Below are 17,886 nucleotides of genomic sequence, written 5' to 3'. Positions count from 1 at the left end.
AAAAACAAACAAAAAACATATACTTTTCCCCTTCGGACGTTTTATTTGAATATGTCCCGACATCTAATTTTAATTATCATTAAAACAATTGTCAGCAGTGATTTAACTTCAGAGCTATATATTCCCACTGCTCGAATTGAAGGGGGGCTGGGGGGATCCGGGACCCCCCATAAGGCATTAGGGACCCCCCATAAGAAGTAAAAAATAGACTTGGGGGGGTCCCTCAGACATTTTTACTTGGAGTAAGCCATTTAAAAGAAGAATAGTAGCTTATCTCTCTTTGTTATGCAACATTAAATAGTATATAGTTATGCATATTATGATCAAATATATTGTTTATTTTGTATAAATTGTATATTGCGAGACTAACCCCCACCAAAAAAAAAAAAAAAGTCTGATGGTGGGGACCCCCCATAAGACTTGATTCAATTCGAGCACTGTATATTCCTTTAGGCTACACTGAGTGTGTGTCAAAACTGAGACATTTTAAGTTTAAATGATTTGTTATTTTGTTAAGAATGAATGCGACTAGTCTATTATATGTCTCTCTGTGGCCTGTGGTTAGTTTCATCATCTCTAGCTGTGGATAATGCTCTGTCTGCATGAGAACTGATACAGTGCCGTTTCGGATCGAGTTTATTTCATCATCTCTAATAATGCACAGAAACAACTAATTCATGCTTTCATCTTAAAAACACAATGTCAGCAAATATAGTGTAGCCTTTATAAATAATAAAGAATATATATAATCGTTATCTAAACAAATACATACACGCAGAAATAGATGTTTGTTTGGCAGATGGACGGGTTTGAGACGAAACTCATCTGGAAATCTTTAAATATATAATCATAAATATTAAAAAAGATCAATGGTCCATGTGAATTACGAGCCCGTAAAATTAAACTCTTGAAATTAATAACAGATTAATTTGTAGAGTTCTTTTGTTAATTTGGTATAAACGACGCAATTGTAAAAGGTGTAAATCCTATAATAATAATAAACCAGGAGCCGGTTTGGAGCAGGAAACTGAGATGATTCCCATCAAAGGAAGAACACTGGTTTATAATAACTCAGAAAACATCACATATTCACTGAATGCATGGCATTTAGGATTATTACCAGTGTTCAATAAAATAAAGGTACATATATATATATATATATATATATTTAAAAATCATTAGTAGCCTGGGCTTATTTTTTTTAAATAGCCATAGAGATTTAGTGTTTATAATAATAATAATAATAACGAGAAGAATTGTCATGTTAAGTAGCTATAGTTAGTATTTAATAATACAGAAGTATATAGTCAGTATTTAATAATACAGAAGTATATAGTCAGTATTTAATAATACAGAAGTATATAGTCAGTATTTAATAATACAGAAGTATATAGTCAGTATTTAATAATACAGAAGTATATAGTCAGTATTTAATAATACAGAAGTATATAGTCAGTATTTAATAATACAGAAGTATATAGTCAGTATTTAATAATACAGAAGTATATAGTCAGTATTTAATAATACAGAAGTATATAGTCAGTATTTAATAATACAGAAGTAGTCAGTATATTTACAGACTTTAGGTTATATTTAATAAATGTAGGTTCGGGATTCATCAGCCTCTTACTTCAGTCTAGTGGCAGTCCTTCACTAATCCTGCACATCTTATATTAATTATTGCTCTATCTCTCATTAAAGATCAGGATTCAATCAGAACTCGCGCTGAGCGTCAAATAAACGCGTTTACACTCAGTGTCTAAATACGCATTATTAGCACATGGTCGGTGTAGAGTAATAATAATGAATATGTAATGATTATTCGTGTACAGTCAGTGCTTCTGTAATAATAGTGAATATGTAATGATTATTCGTGTACAGTCAGTGCTTCTGTAATAATGATTAGTCTCGCGCAGGATCACGCGAAATCCCAAGACGCGTCGCTTAAATGCTGAACTTCATTTTAATCCATATCAGTGGGTTATGTAATCCATATCGTTTGTGTTTGAAAGAAACTGACAAAAAAATGTAATTTCACTCAAACTGCCCTGACGCGCCGCTTTAACGCGTTCACACGCGTCTGCCTCGCGTCACGCGTCAGCCGGAAGTGACGTATATACGCAGGCGATGACGCTGTGGCGTTGTGTATGCGGAAGTGATGGCCGCGGCTCGTGTTTGTGTTTCTGCAGGAGTCTGACGCGTCGGTGAAGCTGTAAGTGTGTGTCTGTGTGTGTCTGTGAGTGTCTGTGAGTGTCTGTGATGCCGATGATGCTGGAGAAACACCGATCAGAGCTGAGCTGCTCAGAGCTTTAAACCGTGTGTCGGTCTGTTTGTGTTCATCTGTCGGCGAGGAGAGTAAACACGGGCTCAGATGCAGATATCACCGCTCTCTCAGTCAAATACAGCCACACCTACTAATCACTTTTATAATAAAGCCTCTGATAACTTATAATGCATTGTGTTTTGAAGTTCTGTCAGAATATAAGCTGTGTTTCATGAAGAACAACAACATTATCGTTACTGGCATTACTGCGTGAATGATCTCTTTAAACACAGAAATAACACAACACCACACACACTTATCTCTTACACAGAAATAACACAACACCACACACACTTATCTCTTACACAGAAATAACACAACACCACACACACTTATCTCTTACACAGAAATAACACAACACCACACACACTTATCTCTTACACAGAAATAACACAACACCACACACACTTATCTCTTACACAGAAATAACACAACACCACACACACTTATCTCTTACACAGAAATAACACAACACCACACACACTTATCTCTTACACAGAAATAACACAACACCACACACACTTATCTCTTACACAGAAATAACACAACACCACACACACTTATCTCTTACACAGAAATAACACAACACCACACACACTTATCTCTTACACAGAAATAACACAACACCACACACACTTATCTCTTACACAGAAATAACACAACACCACACACACTTATCTCTTACACAGAAATAACACAACACCACACACACTTATCTCTTACACAGAAATAACACAACACCACACACACTTATCTCTTACACAGAAATAACACAACACCACACACACTTATCTCTTACACAGAAATAACACAACACCACACACACTTATCTCTTACACAGAAATAACACAACACCACACACACTTATCTCTTACACAGAAATAACACAACACCACACACACTTATCTCTTACACAGAAATAACACAACACCACACACACTTATCTCTTACACAGAAATAACACAACACCACACACACTTATCTCTTACACAGAAATAACACAACACCACACACACTTATCTCTTACACAGAAATAACACAACACCACACACACTTATCTCTTACACAGAAATAACACAACACCACACACACTTATCTCTTACACAGAAATAACACAACACCACACACACTTATCTCTTACACAGAAATAACACAACACCACACACACTTATCTCTTACACAGAAATAACACAACACCACACACACTTATCTCTTACACAGAAATAACACAACACCACACACACTTATCTCTTACACAGAAATAACACAACACCACACACACTTATCTCTTACACAGAAATAACACAACACCACACACACTTATCTCTTACACAGAAATAACACAACACCACACACACTTATCTCTTACACAGAAATAACACAACACCACACACACTTATCTCTTACACAGAAATAACACAACACCACACACACTTATCTCTTACACAGAAATAACACAACACCACACACACTTATCTCTTACACAGAAATAACACAACACCACACACACTTATCTCTTACACAGAAATAACACAACACCACACACACTTATCTCTTACACAGAAATAACACAACACCACACACACTTATCTCTTACACAGAAATAACACAACACCACACACACTTATCTCTTACACAGAAATAACACAACACCACACACACTTATCTCTTACACAGAAATAACACAACACCACACACACTTATCTCTTACACAGAAATAACACAACACCACACACACTTATCTCTTACACAGAAATAACACAACACCACACACACTTATCTCTTACACAGAAATAACACAACACCACACACACTTATCTCTTACACAGAAATAACACAACACCACACACACTTATCTCTTACACAGAAATAACACAACACCACACACACTTATCTCTTACACAGAAATAACACAACACCACACACACTTATCTCTTACACAGAAATAACACAACACCACACACACTTATCTCTTACACAGAAATAACACAACACCACACACACTTATCTCTTACACAGAAATAACACAACACCACACACACTTATCTCTTACACAGAAATAACACAACACCACACACACTTATCTCTTACACAGAAATAACACAACACCACACACACTTATCTCTTACACAGAAATAACACAACACCACACACACTTATCTCTTACACAGAAATAACACAACACCACACACACTTATCTCTTACACAGAAATAACACAACACCACACACACTTATCTCTTACACAGAAATAACACAACACCACACACACTTATCTCTTACACAGAAATAACACAACACCACACACACTTATCTCTTACACAGAAATAACACAACACCACACACACTTATCTCTTACACAGAAATAACACAACACCACACACACTTATCTCTTACACAGAAATAACACAACACCACACACACTTATCTCTTACACAGAAATAACACAACACCACACACACTTATCTCTTACACAGAAATAACACAACACCACACACACTTATCTCTTACACAGAAATAACACAACACCACACACACTTATCTCTTACACAGAAATAACACAACACCACACACACTTATCTCTTACACAGAAATAACACAACACCACACACACTTATCTCTTACACAGAAATAACACAACACCACACACACTTATCTCTTACACAGAAATAACACAACACCACACACACTTATCTCTTACACAGAAATAACACAACACCACACACACTTATCTCTTACACAGAAATAACACAACACCACACACACTTATCTCTTACACAGAAATAACACAACACCACACACACTTATCTCTTACACAGAAATAACACAACACCACACACACTTATCTCTTACACAGAAATAACACAACACCACACACACTTATCTCTTACACAGAAATAACACAACACCACACACACTTATCTCTTACACAGAAATAACACAACACCACACACACTTATCTCTTACACAGAAATAACACAACACCACACACACTTATCTCTTACACAGAAATAACACAACACCACACACACTTATCTCTTACACAGAAATAACACAACACCACACACACTTATCTCTTACACAGAAATAACACAACACCACACACACTTATCTCTTACACAGAAATAACACAACACCACACACACTTATCTCTTACACAGAAATAACACAACACCACACACACTTCTGATCACAAACAGACTGTGAAAGAAAGAACAATAAGAATACAGACTCATAGTTGAAGAGCTCAAATGTAATAAAAGTAAGCTATTTTAATGGCCTGAATGCCTGTCCTGATGGAGATGCAGATCATTGTCTGAAAGGATATCAGAAAAACAGAGTTTATTAATTCATTCACAATATGAACACATTCATTCTTAATTTATGCCTAATATGATGAAAACTGGCAGTTAAGAATTACATTACATGAATTACCTAAATGATATTTTTGTATGTAAAACGCAAGTCGAGTAGTTTTGCTGAATATCGCTGTCGGTGATTATTGTAATTATTATAAAACCGTTGACCGTTAAATCTGAAGCGTCCGTTAAGCCCCGCCTCCTTTGATTTGATTGGCCACATCAATCATTCTGACGAGAGACATGAATGACATCAGAATACAGTTAACTTTCGCTAATTATTTTATACTTGTTTTATGTGACCCCGGTGACCCCGGTGGAGGGTCAGGATCAGGTAAATATGGTGTGTTCAGCGGTCGATGGATCAGAGAGTTGTGAATCCTCTGAAAGAAGCCAGATTGATTTGGCCTGCTACAGTTCTGTGTCTGGAAGTAACGTAACTAGTGACATGTAACGGCATTACGTCATATAATTACAAAATAAATGCGTTACTTGATTTTAAGGTGTCCATGTTACAGTGTAATTATACATTTAGGTACTGAGTAATATAAATGAACTGCATGTACGTACTGTACGGTTAGGATTAGGGTTTAGTTTAGGGTTATTAGGGGAAAGTGCGGTGAGTTGTGCCAGTTTTTACTCAAAGTGACTTTAAAGTGAGGTCATGACAGTAATGCCTTCAACTGAAGAATGTACATATATTTCAGGATGTGGTGCATCCCTGAGAACAATAACTTTGGATCTGAAATAAATCATTTTGGAAATATATCTTTTGGGGAAGAAGTGGTCTTGTGGCACAGCTTGGCCCTGGCGCGGGGTAAATTGTGCCTTTGGGGAGAATATGTTGGGGTAAGTTGTGCCAGTGATTTCTGAAGTAAAACAGAACATTTTAATGTTATGAACTGTAATGCTATATGAAAGCAAGACAAATTTAATACAAAATTACTCATTTAATTTATTTAGATATTGTCACCCTATTAAACTGTTGGAATAAGTCATATTTTGTAGTTTTTGGGAAAACACCAAAAACTTAAATACACAATATATGATATTTGTGAATAATTTCAGGCAAAAAGGCTTTGGCAATAGATGCCTGCTGACATACATAGAAGGCTGTCTGTCAGTTGTGTAGCATATAGGCTAATTTCTAAACATCCTATTGGGACTTACGCCACTTAAAAACTGAATAAAACGTCTCTTTAATAACACAGTGCAAACTCAAAAATGAAATCAGTGTTAGCTAAATTAAACAAATGGCAGGTAAGTCGAACACGGATGAGGCATGCCCATCTCCTCACTTCTCCAGACTATCCCCTGTGGGTATGTAGGTCTAGGTGGTCTGGATCTGGCCTATACTTAACATCCACTTGGCAATGCTGCAGGGGAATTAAACTTCTGCTCGCTTCTGGCTGTACCTCCAAGTTTTTGGGGTGTGTGTAGTTTCTTGAGCACCTCTAGGGATGAGTCCTTCATCATTTTCTTTAAATGTAAAGATGGGCTTTCCATCCACAGACTTCTTACAACTTTGCGCTGATGTCTGCAGCTCAACCATCTCCACCAATCCAACGTAGTTATAGGATTTGGTTTGACCAGCAAAGCTCACAATGACGAAGTCACCAGCAGACAGATCCTTGTCACTATCATCATCATCATCATCATCATCATGATTCTGGACTTCTGAACTCTCGTAATCAGTGGTGTTGTTAAGTGGAAGGCCCATGGTGCTTTCTTCTGAGCTACTGTGCACAACCTTTTTCTTTATGATTTTGGTTTGATTTGAGAGCCCGTTTCTTCTGCCTTTCATTCTTTTTCTTTTCCCTTTCAGCCCTTTTATCTTGTTTTTCTTTGTGTGCCTTCTCCAGCTCCATCTTCTCAGGTGTGTCGGTCACGATTCTTGTTTTTATTTTCTTTCTCATCATTCTGGGCCTTCTCGCTGTGGCTTTTGGCAAGGGAAGTATGCCTTTTGGAGACACATATCTCCCATGGGCACCAGAACCAGTTTGATGAGTGCTCCTCTCGCTCGCCGCCTGTCCTGACGTATGGTCTTTCCCTGTTGCAGCTTCTCACTGCTCTGTCTAGCTCCACAAGAGGAGTTGAAGCCCTGCCTGTCTTCTGTTTATAAGTGCATGGCATGATGGCTTTTGGTCTAAAATTAAGAATGTCACATAGTTTAAGTGCTAAAATGTAAGAGTACAATGTACAATTACAAATTAATAATATGTTGAAAATAATCATAAGTAGGGGTGAGTTATGCCACTGGCCCTTTGGCACAAAACTAGCATGATCCAGCAGTTAAGAGCTAACATCATGCTAACGGCATAGACTCATTGTGTAGCCCGCTAAAGCACTAAAACATGTGAAACGTTTCCAAACTTGTCTATAATTGTGCAGACACTACAACCAAAAAACCTTGATCATAGAAATTTTACTTTGAAAGGGGAAAAAAAAACAGTTTTTTGAGCTAGAATGTGTGTACCTCTCATGCCATGTGTCTCTCTTCTTTGGAGGATGAATAAAATGGATGGCTTTTCAAAATGATGTGGTCACATGACCAATTTCTTCTATGGTTTTCCAGAAACAAGGGCAAACTTCTCCCCTGGCACAAATCACCCCACTCTCCCCTACACATAATGTATTGTTATTATAATAGTAAGTACATGTAACGTGTAACAAGGACACCTTACAATAAAGTATTACTAATAAATGTAACCTAACTGTAATCTGTTACAGTTACTGAGAAAAAAATGTGTAATTAAATTACAGCTACTTATGAAATTGTTAACCATTACAAAGAGGTTTACAGCTGAATACTTCTTGTAGTAAAAAGATGTGCTAAAGTCTGTTTTTGTGCTGTCTGTGCTTTAAATTAAATCATTATAATCTTAATTCAAGCCTCAAGAGATGAAGTATTTTGAAAGTCTGACTGTAATCAGTGTTGAGTAATATTACTGATTAACAGTCGAAAACATTCGTTAGATATTTAGAAAAGTAAGCAGTTACGTTAATAAAGTAACTAAAATATTTACACTACTTATTAAATAGGTAACTTGTAATCTCTAACCTATTATAATTCCAGAGTAACCTTCCAAACACTGTTTATATGTGTGTGTGTGTGTGTGTGAGAGATTGTGATTGTGTGTGTGTGTGTGTGTGTGTGTGTGTGTGTCTGTGTGTGTGTGTGTCTGTGTGTGTGTGTGTCTGTGTGTGTGTGTGTCTGTGTGTGTGTGTGTGTGTGTCTGTGTGTGTGTGTGTGTGTGTGTGTGTGTGTGAGAGATTGTGATTGTGATTGTGTGTGTGTGTGTGTGTGTGTGTGTGTGTGCCTGTGTGCCTGCAGGGATGTCAGGATGCTGGAGTCCTATGTTTCTCCTCTCTTGATGAGTTATGTGAACCGCTACATAAAGAACTTGAAGCCGTCGGATCTGCAGCTGTCATTATGGGGCGGCGACGTGGTTCTGAGCAAACTGGACCTGAGACTGGACGTGCTGGAGCAGGTGAGAGACGATCACAGCTGATCTACATCTGCAGGAGGGTTAGACAGCACAGCGGTCAGTTGTGATGAAGCTTTTCTTCTGTCTGCCTTTTCTGAAGGAGCTTTACTGCATTTTAAAATATGGCGGCACTTCTGGTTTTGGGATCTGCCTCCCAGAAGGACTGAAACAAATCATTCTGACTGAACGATCTGAACACACCCTATTTTTATTCCTCGGTAGGGCTGCACGATTAATCGAAATTAAATCGCAAAGCCAATAAATCATGATTAGGCAAAAGCTGTGATTGTCATGCATATCTGTCAGTGAAGCAGGGTTCTGTGATCAGCAGTAAATCTCCATCTGAAGACCAGAGAAACTCCAAATACACCCCGCAGGAGAAACCCAGGAGATCCCTATAGCGCTAGCTGAATAAACAGAAGATTTAACTGCTTTCATTGATTCAACATGACTAATAAACACGACTACGACAATATTTATCTGAGCTCTTCTTATAATAAAGTATATAATAATGCAATGCTAATCGACATAACCTTTATCACTGATTATTATTCTGTGTAAGAAGCCACATCATCTCACAGAAGGATTTATTGCAAACACTCGACTGATGTTATGAAGTGATTTTGGAGTAAAAGCATGTTATTAAATGTGATATTTTCACGTGTTTTCAGATGGAGCAGCGTTTATTACACAGAGCCGAAGTTCACTGAGAAGCTACGCAAACAGCTGTCATAATCGCAGAACAATTTCATAATCGTGTGATTAAATCGGTCTGTGATTATGAACGTGGTTTTGTGTAGCTTGTCAGTGAACTACAGCTCTGTAGTAAACGCTGCTCCATCTGAAAGCAGGTGATGGAGATGTACTACGGATCAGAACCGGCTTTACTGACGAGATGCGCATGACAATCACATTCGATTAATCCTGCATCAATCATATTCCTTGGGAAAATAATGTACTGCTTGGCATTTTACTGTGACTTTAGTATCACCAGAATATCTGACATCTGTAATATCTCCTGAGATTTCATTCATGGTTTGCTGAGAGTAGTTTGTTCATACTTCTGCACATGAGGAGAATAATGTCACTTCTTTGTATTTAGTTTTTGTTATCATGGCATTCATAGAGTGAACTTTTAAATTTGCTGATTGTTTACAGTTTGGCGGATGTTACTCCCATAATTTGCTCGAAGGACACATGTAGGAAAACGGTGGATCTGTAAAACATTATTTTGGAAACAATTGATTTCCTTAAGCCCCGCCTCCCCTTGTTATATTGATGAAATGATTAAATAATGCAGTTACATGATTAAATCTGTGAGACCGTGAATCTGAATAGTCAAATAATTCTCACAGTCACTAAAGCGAGGAAAGTCTGATTTGACTTAACATTAGTGCGAGGAACAGTGTTGTTCAGGTTACTTTCACACTACAGTCGCCTCGTTCAGTGACTTACATTCACGCTTGAGCTGATTCATATGCTCTTACAGGCGTGCTCATTGGAAATGAGGGCGACACAGAGAGTAATACACAGCATGAACAAGATTTATTTAAAGATTTGGAAAAGGGAAAATTCAGTGTCGCTAGTAGAAGTGACCCAGCAACAACGTTTAACATTATTTTGTGATCATTTCTGTAAAATTGCATTGCAAACATGCAGATCCTTCATAAACTTACATTTGAACAAGCTTTGGACAAAAGCTTGGAAAGTTGCTTAGTCAGTAGCGAAGGATCTGATTCTGAAATAATCAATTTACAAAAAAAAATCATATTCAGAATGAGCTTTAATTTGCACCTGACATTTAATGTAAATTGACCCCTAACTGCATCAGCAGTGACTGTGCATAGCCAACATCTTATAAAAAAGATGAAATGATATTTTCAGCTGAATTCCTCAGAGGTGTCAGTATTGTGTTGTGTTTTCATATTGTTTCTGAAGGGTTGAAGTGGATGTTTCCCTGCTCTCCTCTGTCTGTCTGCTGTCATCTGACGCTCTCGTGTACATGCTACAGACTATTTGCTCTGCTTTCTTATTTGGGCAACACTGAGCTTTTGCAGTTATAATATATCTGGAACGGATCACTGTGTGATGTTGTGAGAATGTTTGGCTCCGCACACGCTCTCAGAGTTTGATGCAGGATATTATTAGAAGCAGCTTGCGTCGTCCCAAGCGGGAGTTAAACGTTCTCTAGTGATCTTCAATTAAAGCCACTGTTAGAACTCCTCTGGAAGCGTTTGAAGGCTTTGTGATTTGGTTCTGTTTGATTGTGAGTGCTCTGGTTTGACTGATGGGCTGCATGTGTGTTTGCAGGAGCTCAAGCTGCCCTTCACCTTCCTGAGCGGCCACATCCACGAGCTGCGCATCCACGTGCCCTGGACCAAACTGAGCTCGGAGCCCGTGGCCATCACCATCAACACCATGGAGTGCATCCTCAAGCTCCGGGACGGAGCCACGGTCAGTGTGAGTTTGTGTGGACTGAAGCACAGCGGATTATGGACGTCACAATTCTCATTATAATATCAAACCATTCGGTACGACAGCCATGCTTCAATACACGCTCGTGAATCGCAGTTTTTCGGTTTTGCTTTTAAATAATATCCGTGTGTTTTATTTCTCTCAGAATTGGCTGCATATCTGTGTGTGTGCGTGGGTGCGTGCGTGTGTGTGTGTGTGTGTCTGTCTGTGTGTGTGTGTGTGTGTGTGTGTGTGTGCGTGTGTGTCTGTGAGTGTGTCTGTGTGTGCGTGTCTGTGTGCGTGTCTGTTGTGTGCGTGTCTGTGTCTGTGAGTGTGTCTGTGAGTGTGTCTGTGTGCGTGTCTGTCTGTGCGTGTGTGTCTGTGAGTGTGTCTGTGTGCGTGTCTGTGTCTGTGTGTCTGTGAGTGTGTTTGTGTGCGTGTCTGTGTCTGTGCGTGTGTGTCTGTGAGTGTGTCTGTGTGCGTGTCTGTGCGTGTGTCTGTGCGTGTGTCTGTGTGCGTGTCTGTGTGCGTGTCTGTTGTGTGCGTGTCTGTGTCTGTGCGTGTGTGTCTGTGAGTGTGTCTGTGAGTGTGTCTGTGTGCGTGTCTGTTGTGTGCGTGTCTGTTGTGTGCGTGTCTGTGTGTGCGTGTCTGTGTGTGCGTGTCTGTGTGTGCGTGTCTGTGTGTGCGTGTCTGTGTCTGTATGTGCGTCTGCGTGTCTGTGCGTGTGCGTGTCTGTGTCTGTATGTGCGTCTGCGTGTCTGTGTGTGCGTGTCTGTGTCTGTGTGTGCGTGTCTGTGTCTGTTGTGTGCGTGTCTGTGTCTGTGTGCGTGTCTGTTGTGTGCGTGTCTGTGTCTGTATGTGCGTCTGCGTGTCTGTGCGTGTGCGTGTCTGTGCGTCTGCGTGTCTGTGCGTGTCTGTGTGTGCGTGTCTGTGTCTGTGTGTGCGTGTCTGTGCGTCTGCGTGTCTGTGTGTGCGTGTCTGTGCGTCTGCGTGTCTGTGCGTGTCTGTGTGTGCGTGTCTGTGTCTGTGTTTGCGTGTCTGTGTCTGTTGTGTGCGTGTCTGTGTGTGCGTGTCTGTTGTGTGCGTGTCTGTGTCTGTATGTGCGTCTGCGTGTCTGTGTGTGTGCGTGTCTGTGTGTGCGTGTCTGTTGTGTGCGTGTCTGTGTCTGTGTGTCTGTGTGTGCGTGTCTGTATGTGCGTCTGCGTGTCTGTGTGTGTGCGTGTCTGTGTGTGCGTGTCTGTGTGTGCGTGTCTGTTGTGTGCGTGTCTGTGTCTGTGTGTGTGTCTGTGTCTGCATGCACGGACGGCTTGGCAAGGCCGCTCTGGTATCAACTCTCCTGTGAATACTGCAGGGAGACGCTCTTTCTTCCCTCCCCCATCAAACACCTTGTTATTGTCGGGCGCTTGTGCTCTGTCCAAGGTCGTTTCCATGGCAATTGCTATGTCGCATCACAACCTGCGAACTGAGTCGACTGGTTTGGAGTGCTGGCGAAACGGATTTCAAGGCATACGAACTCACACGAACTTACACATACACACACTCATACACCTCCCTACCCCCATCCCACGCCTTCGTCGCTTCATCCTGTCAGTGATAACGGGTCCGTGTGTTTGCGCTGTAATGGCTGCAGGCCGGATGGCTGTTTCGTCTGAACTAGGATTACTATGCAAGTTATGTTCCTGTGTTGACTGTGCTTTATGCTGAGGTTTTTGTCTGTTCTCACACTGCACTCTCGTCCAGGAGCGTAGTGTGAGGACAATTTTTTTCTCCTCTCTTTCCTCATGTTATGCTGTATTTATTTTTCTTTATTGCATTTCGTTGCCTTGTACCTACATGTGCAATGACAATAAATTGAATCCAATCCAATCCAATGTGCATCTGCGTGTCTGTGCGTGTGCGTGTCTGTGTGTGCGTGTCTGTGTCTGTGTGTGTGCGTGTCTGTGTGCGTGTCTGTGTCTGTGTGCGTGTCTGTGAGTGTGTCTGTGTGCATGTCTGTGTGTGCTTGTCTGTGTCTGTGTGCGTGTCTGTGTGCGTGTCTGTGTCTGCGTGTGCGTGTCTGTGCATGTCTGTGTGTGTCTGTGTCTGTGCGTGTGCGTGTCTGTGTGTGCGTGTCTGTGTCTGTGCGTGTCTGTGCGTGTCTGTGTCTGTGCGTGCGTGTCTGTGTGTGCGTGTCTGTGTCTGTGCGTGCGTGTCTGTGCGTGTCTGTGTGTGCGTGTCTGTGTGTGTGTGTCTGTGAGTTCACGTGCTGAAATGAGGAAATGCCTCCCTGATTATATTTGAAAAAGCAACACACTGAGCATCTTCTCTTGTAATGACTTGCAAGGATAAGCCTTTCTAAACCTGTTGTCCAACAAAAGAGAACATTATAACTTGTTTTTACTTCACAACATCAGTCAAGTGTTTGAAATAACTTCCTTTTGTGATCTGATGTGGCTTCTTATCACAGAATGAGGCAGAAAATATATTCTATACTGTAATAAAGGCTATGTCGCTTAGAAATGGCTTACAAATATATTTAATCATTACGAAAACACCCGAGTTGGCTTGAAGAACACAGATCACAGATAAACCATATATTGTCGCAGGCGGGTGTTTAATGTCCTTACGTTTCATCATTCAAAATGTTTAACGTTATATCTTCTTTTTATTCAGTTACAGCGATAGCGGTGTATTTATCCATATTAGGGATTTCCTGGAATGTCATCAGTGTTATTTCTGTGATGCATAAGTGGATTTTCTGGAGGGCACCCTCTGGCATCCAGTATGAATGAAACACACATTGAAAACATGTGCTTATAGCACTCAATATTGGCCAAACCATCCTATTTTGGGTGAAAATCTGAAAAACAATACCTCTCTCAAAAGAAATGTTAAGCAGTCATATAATAATTAGGGGTGTGAATCGGCCCTGGTTTCACGATTCAATTGATTATGATTTTCATGTCAATGATTCGATTCAATTCGATATTATAGACACTAGCAGCTTTAATAGACTGCATTCAAACTAATGCACAGATCTATTTCCACATATCAGATGTATGGTCCTGTTCTGAAAACTGTCTGTTTACATCAATTTCGTATCATAATGCAGTGCATTTAACCGCAGCCGCGAGCTACAGGACAAACAAACACAAAGCGCACGTGAAAGTCTGTCAGTATGCGTTTCGTGCATCTATTACGTACTGCATTCCAAACGGCAGAAATAAGCATATCTAAAGTAAAAGACGACAAAAACAGCGAGTTGGAAGCACAAGCAATGAGCAGGTGTCAGTGTATATTCTGTGCAATGAAGCCCGCTGCGTTTGTCTCTAGCGCGCACATGTGCCATACGTGGGAAAAAACTGCTCAGATTTTAAAATAGAGAGTGCATTTTTAACACTCGCGCGGCAAGCGTGTATGCGAATGATGTCATAGGCTAATCGATTATGATCCATTACTGCATCGATGCAGAATCGTTCACGTCCGCATCGCGATGCATTGATGCAACGATTAATTTTGACACCCCTAATAATAATCCATACTTTTTCCAGTGTGCAGAGGTTTACATGAGTTTTTTGTTGTTAATTTGTTGCAAAAAACACTCTGATGTGCCAAGCCATCAGAACCGAACCAAAACCCATGGTTAAAAACCGAGGTACGTATTGAAGCGTGGACTAACTGTATTGTTGCATCCCTACAGCGGATGGTCATGTATGAAAGCTCTGATCAGTGAGTCTGTCTTTATCTGATATCTGTGTGCGGCTTCTGCGCTGAGCAGACAATCACTCAATCCACAGTTTGCACAAACAAATACGAAACATGTTTCATGTGTATCTAATAGAGTTTAGTCAGGGAAAAGCCATATTTAATTTAAAGCACAATATGGCGTCCACTCTGACTGAGGTCCATAGCACTTGTGGTGGAGTGGGCAAGTGTGCATCTTTAAAACATGCAACTATTACAATGGTTTGAAAGTATAATCACATGAGGATAGAATCACTCACTAGTCCTGACTGAAGTTATATTCAGCTGCTTATTGAGTAAACCTTGTGGCCTTCATGTGATGTTTGCACGTGAAGTGACGATCTGTGAAGTTGTTTGTATAACGCGACCAGTAGTTCCTTCCTCCAGAACAGTTGTGGCACCTCAAAAAGGGGATTGAGACACTTTGCAATAACGGAGTTCATGTCAGTTATTGAACAGCATGGAGCTTGCTGTCTGTGCTGATCGACTGCACGTCACAGACACGGATGTCGGAAGAGATGCACAGTGTTCGCTGGCGTCAGAAGCGTGTTTTCTTGCGCCGAAGCAGCGTTGTGCGGAGGTCCTGAGGCCAGATGGCCAGTTAGAAACACATTTAGGAGGGAAGTCAATTAGAGCTGATTATAGCGGCTTCTGCAGAATAGATTTGGAACATATGCGTGTTTGACTGCACTAATATCACCCACCGCTGCAGCTACTGCCGTCTGCGTGCTTCTGCCATGTGGAAACAAGTCGAGACGGGTTCTGTTAAAATCCCAAACAGGTATTTGTTGCAGATGTGTTTCACAGAGCCGTCCCGTTCAGAAAGAACTTTTGGAAAATTGCAAATGACGTTCAGACAAATTATGTGCTGGTAAAGCTCGGCCCGGAGAGACCCGAAACCAGACGCAGGTCCCTGACCATTTCAGTTCAAACATGACATATACTTCATTACATGTTTGCATTTGCATGCAGCTATACAAATAAAACAGAGAAACTGTGAAAGAAGACTTACAAAAAAAAAAAATAACAGAAAAAAACAATTGACAGAAAGAAGCAGGTTGATCAAAGAATCAAAGTTACGGGTGCAGGTGAGAGACAACATTGAGTGTGTGTGTGTGTCTCAGGTTGTGTGTGTGTGTGTTGTGTTTTAGCTTGTGTGTGTTTATGAGTGTCTCAGGTTGTTTGTGTGTGTGTTTATGTGTGTCTCAGGTTGTGTGTGTGTGTGTGTTGTGTTTTAGCTTGTGTGTGTTGATGTGTGTCTCAGGTTGTGTGTGTGTGTGTCTCAGGTTGTTTGTGTGTGTGTTTATGTGTGTCTCAGGTTGTGTGTGTGTGTGTGTGTTGTGTTTTAGCGTGTGTGTGTTTATGAGTGTCTCAGGTTGTGTGTGTGTTTATGTGTGTCTCAGGTTGTGTGTGTGTGTGTGTTGTGTCTCAGGTGGTGTGTGTGTGTGTCTCAGGTTGTTTGTGCGTGTGTGTGTGTGTGTGTTGTGTCTCAGGATGTGTGTGTGTTTGTGTGTGTGTGTAACCCTAACCCTAACAGAAGGAGGTTTGTAGTGTCCGCTGTGAGTTTCTCCGATGATTAATGATCTAATGAATGTAGTTTGTTATTACAGTTCCTCTGAGAAGCGGAGCATGATGCTGTAGAAACATCTGCAGGCGTTTCATGTGCAGGATCTGCTCTGGATCTGCAGCAGCACTCAGAGAGATGTGCAGACTTGCTGCTCTGGTGCAAGTGTTTGCAGATGTGGAGGTGTGCGAATAATCTTCAGTAGATTCTCAGCAGCTCCTCCTCGTCTCTGTAAATGGAGTGTGAGTGCTCAGTGTTAATCTCTCGGTATGATTTGTTTATTATATCTGCTGGAGTGTGTGTTGTTGTGTCAGACGTCTTCATTAACACAGCTGGAGCTGATGGAGGCGTGTGGTGTGGCTGCTCAAGGGCTTGTTGATGTTACGGAGGTTGACTGAGTGTGTTTAACTCTGGGCCCGTGTGATGCTGGTCTCGGGTCAAAGGTCACCGTGGCTCACGTGGGGGGGGGGGTTTAGAGGCCGTTACTGATGCAGTAAAGTGAATCTCTCCAGTAAATCAGTGGCTGTTATCAGTGACAAGCATCCTGGGATGTTTGCGTCTGACCTCGACGCTGCGCTCGTCTGATTGTTTTAGCTGCATCTTCACTCTTTCATCACAAACACACAGCAGCAATAAAGGAGAAATAAACCTTTACTGCTGTTTATCCCACAGTGTAGAACTCCTCATTCCTTCAGATCCACACACACACACACAGAAACTGTCATGAAATCTTCTGATCTCGTGTCTCCTCTCAGATGTTGTGTGTAAGGTTGTGATTGTGTTGTTTCTGTGTGCAGGATGATAATGAAAGCTGTACGTCGAGTTCGACCAATCGCAGCGCCTCTGAGAGCTCTAAGGCCGTGTCTAAACCTCGACGGGTGCAGCAGGCCCCCAGCGACCCTGACCTGCCCCCAGGTGAGTGATGTTGTGAAGGCCGCGGGGCCACGGTCCCTCCCTGAGGAGCGGCTCTTATCTGG

The 17,886-nt window shown here is 41.0% G+C and overlaps 1 protein-coding gene across 1 annotated transcript in view; it reads left to right on the top strand.

Moving 5' to 3' along the window:
* Positions 1 to 2,149: 2,149 nt before the first annotated feature.
* The window catches only part of vps13b (vacuolar protein sorting 13 homolog B), a gene marked incomplete at its 3' end in the record, with an annotated part of 144,926 nt that continues 129,189 nt past the window's right edge, over positions 2,150 to 17,886 (top strand). The window contains 4 exon segments of the mRNA XM_079445862.1: positions 2,150 to 2,212; positions 9,015 to 9,171; positions 11,479 to 11,622; positions 17,707 to 17,824. Coding sequence (XP_079301988.1) covers positions 9,025 to 9,171; positions 11,479 to 11,622; positions 17,707 to 17,824 — 409 coding nt within the window. The 5' untranslated portion in view covers positions 2,150 to 2,212; positions 9,015 to 9,024.

Source organism: Barbus barbus (genome assembly GCF_936440315.1).
Source record: "Barbus barbus genome assembly, chromosome: 21".
Classification (NCBI taxonomy): Eukaryota; Metazoa; Chordata; class Actinopteri; order Cypriniformes; family Cyprinidae; genus Barbus; species Barbus barbus.
Note: the sequence above shows the minus strand (reverse complement) of the source record. Positions and strands in the feature narration are given on the sequence as shown.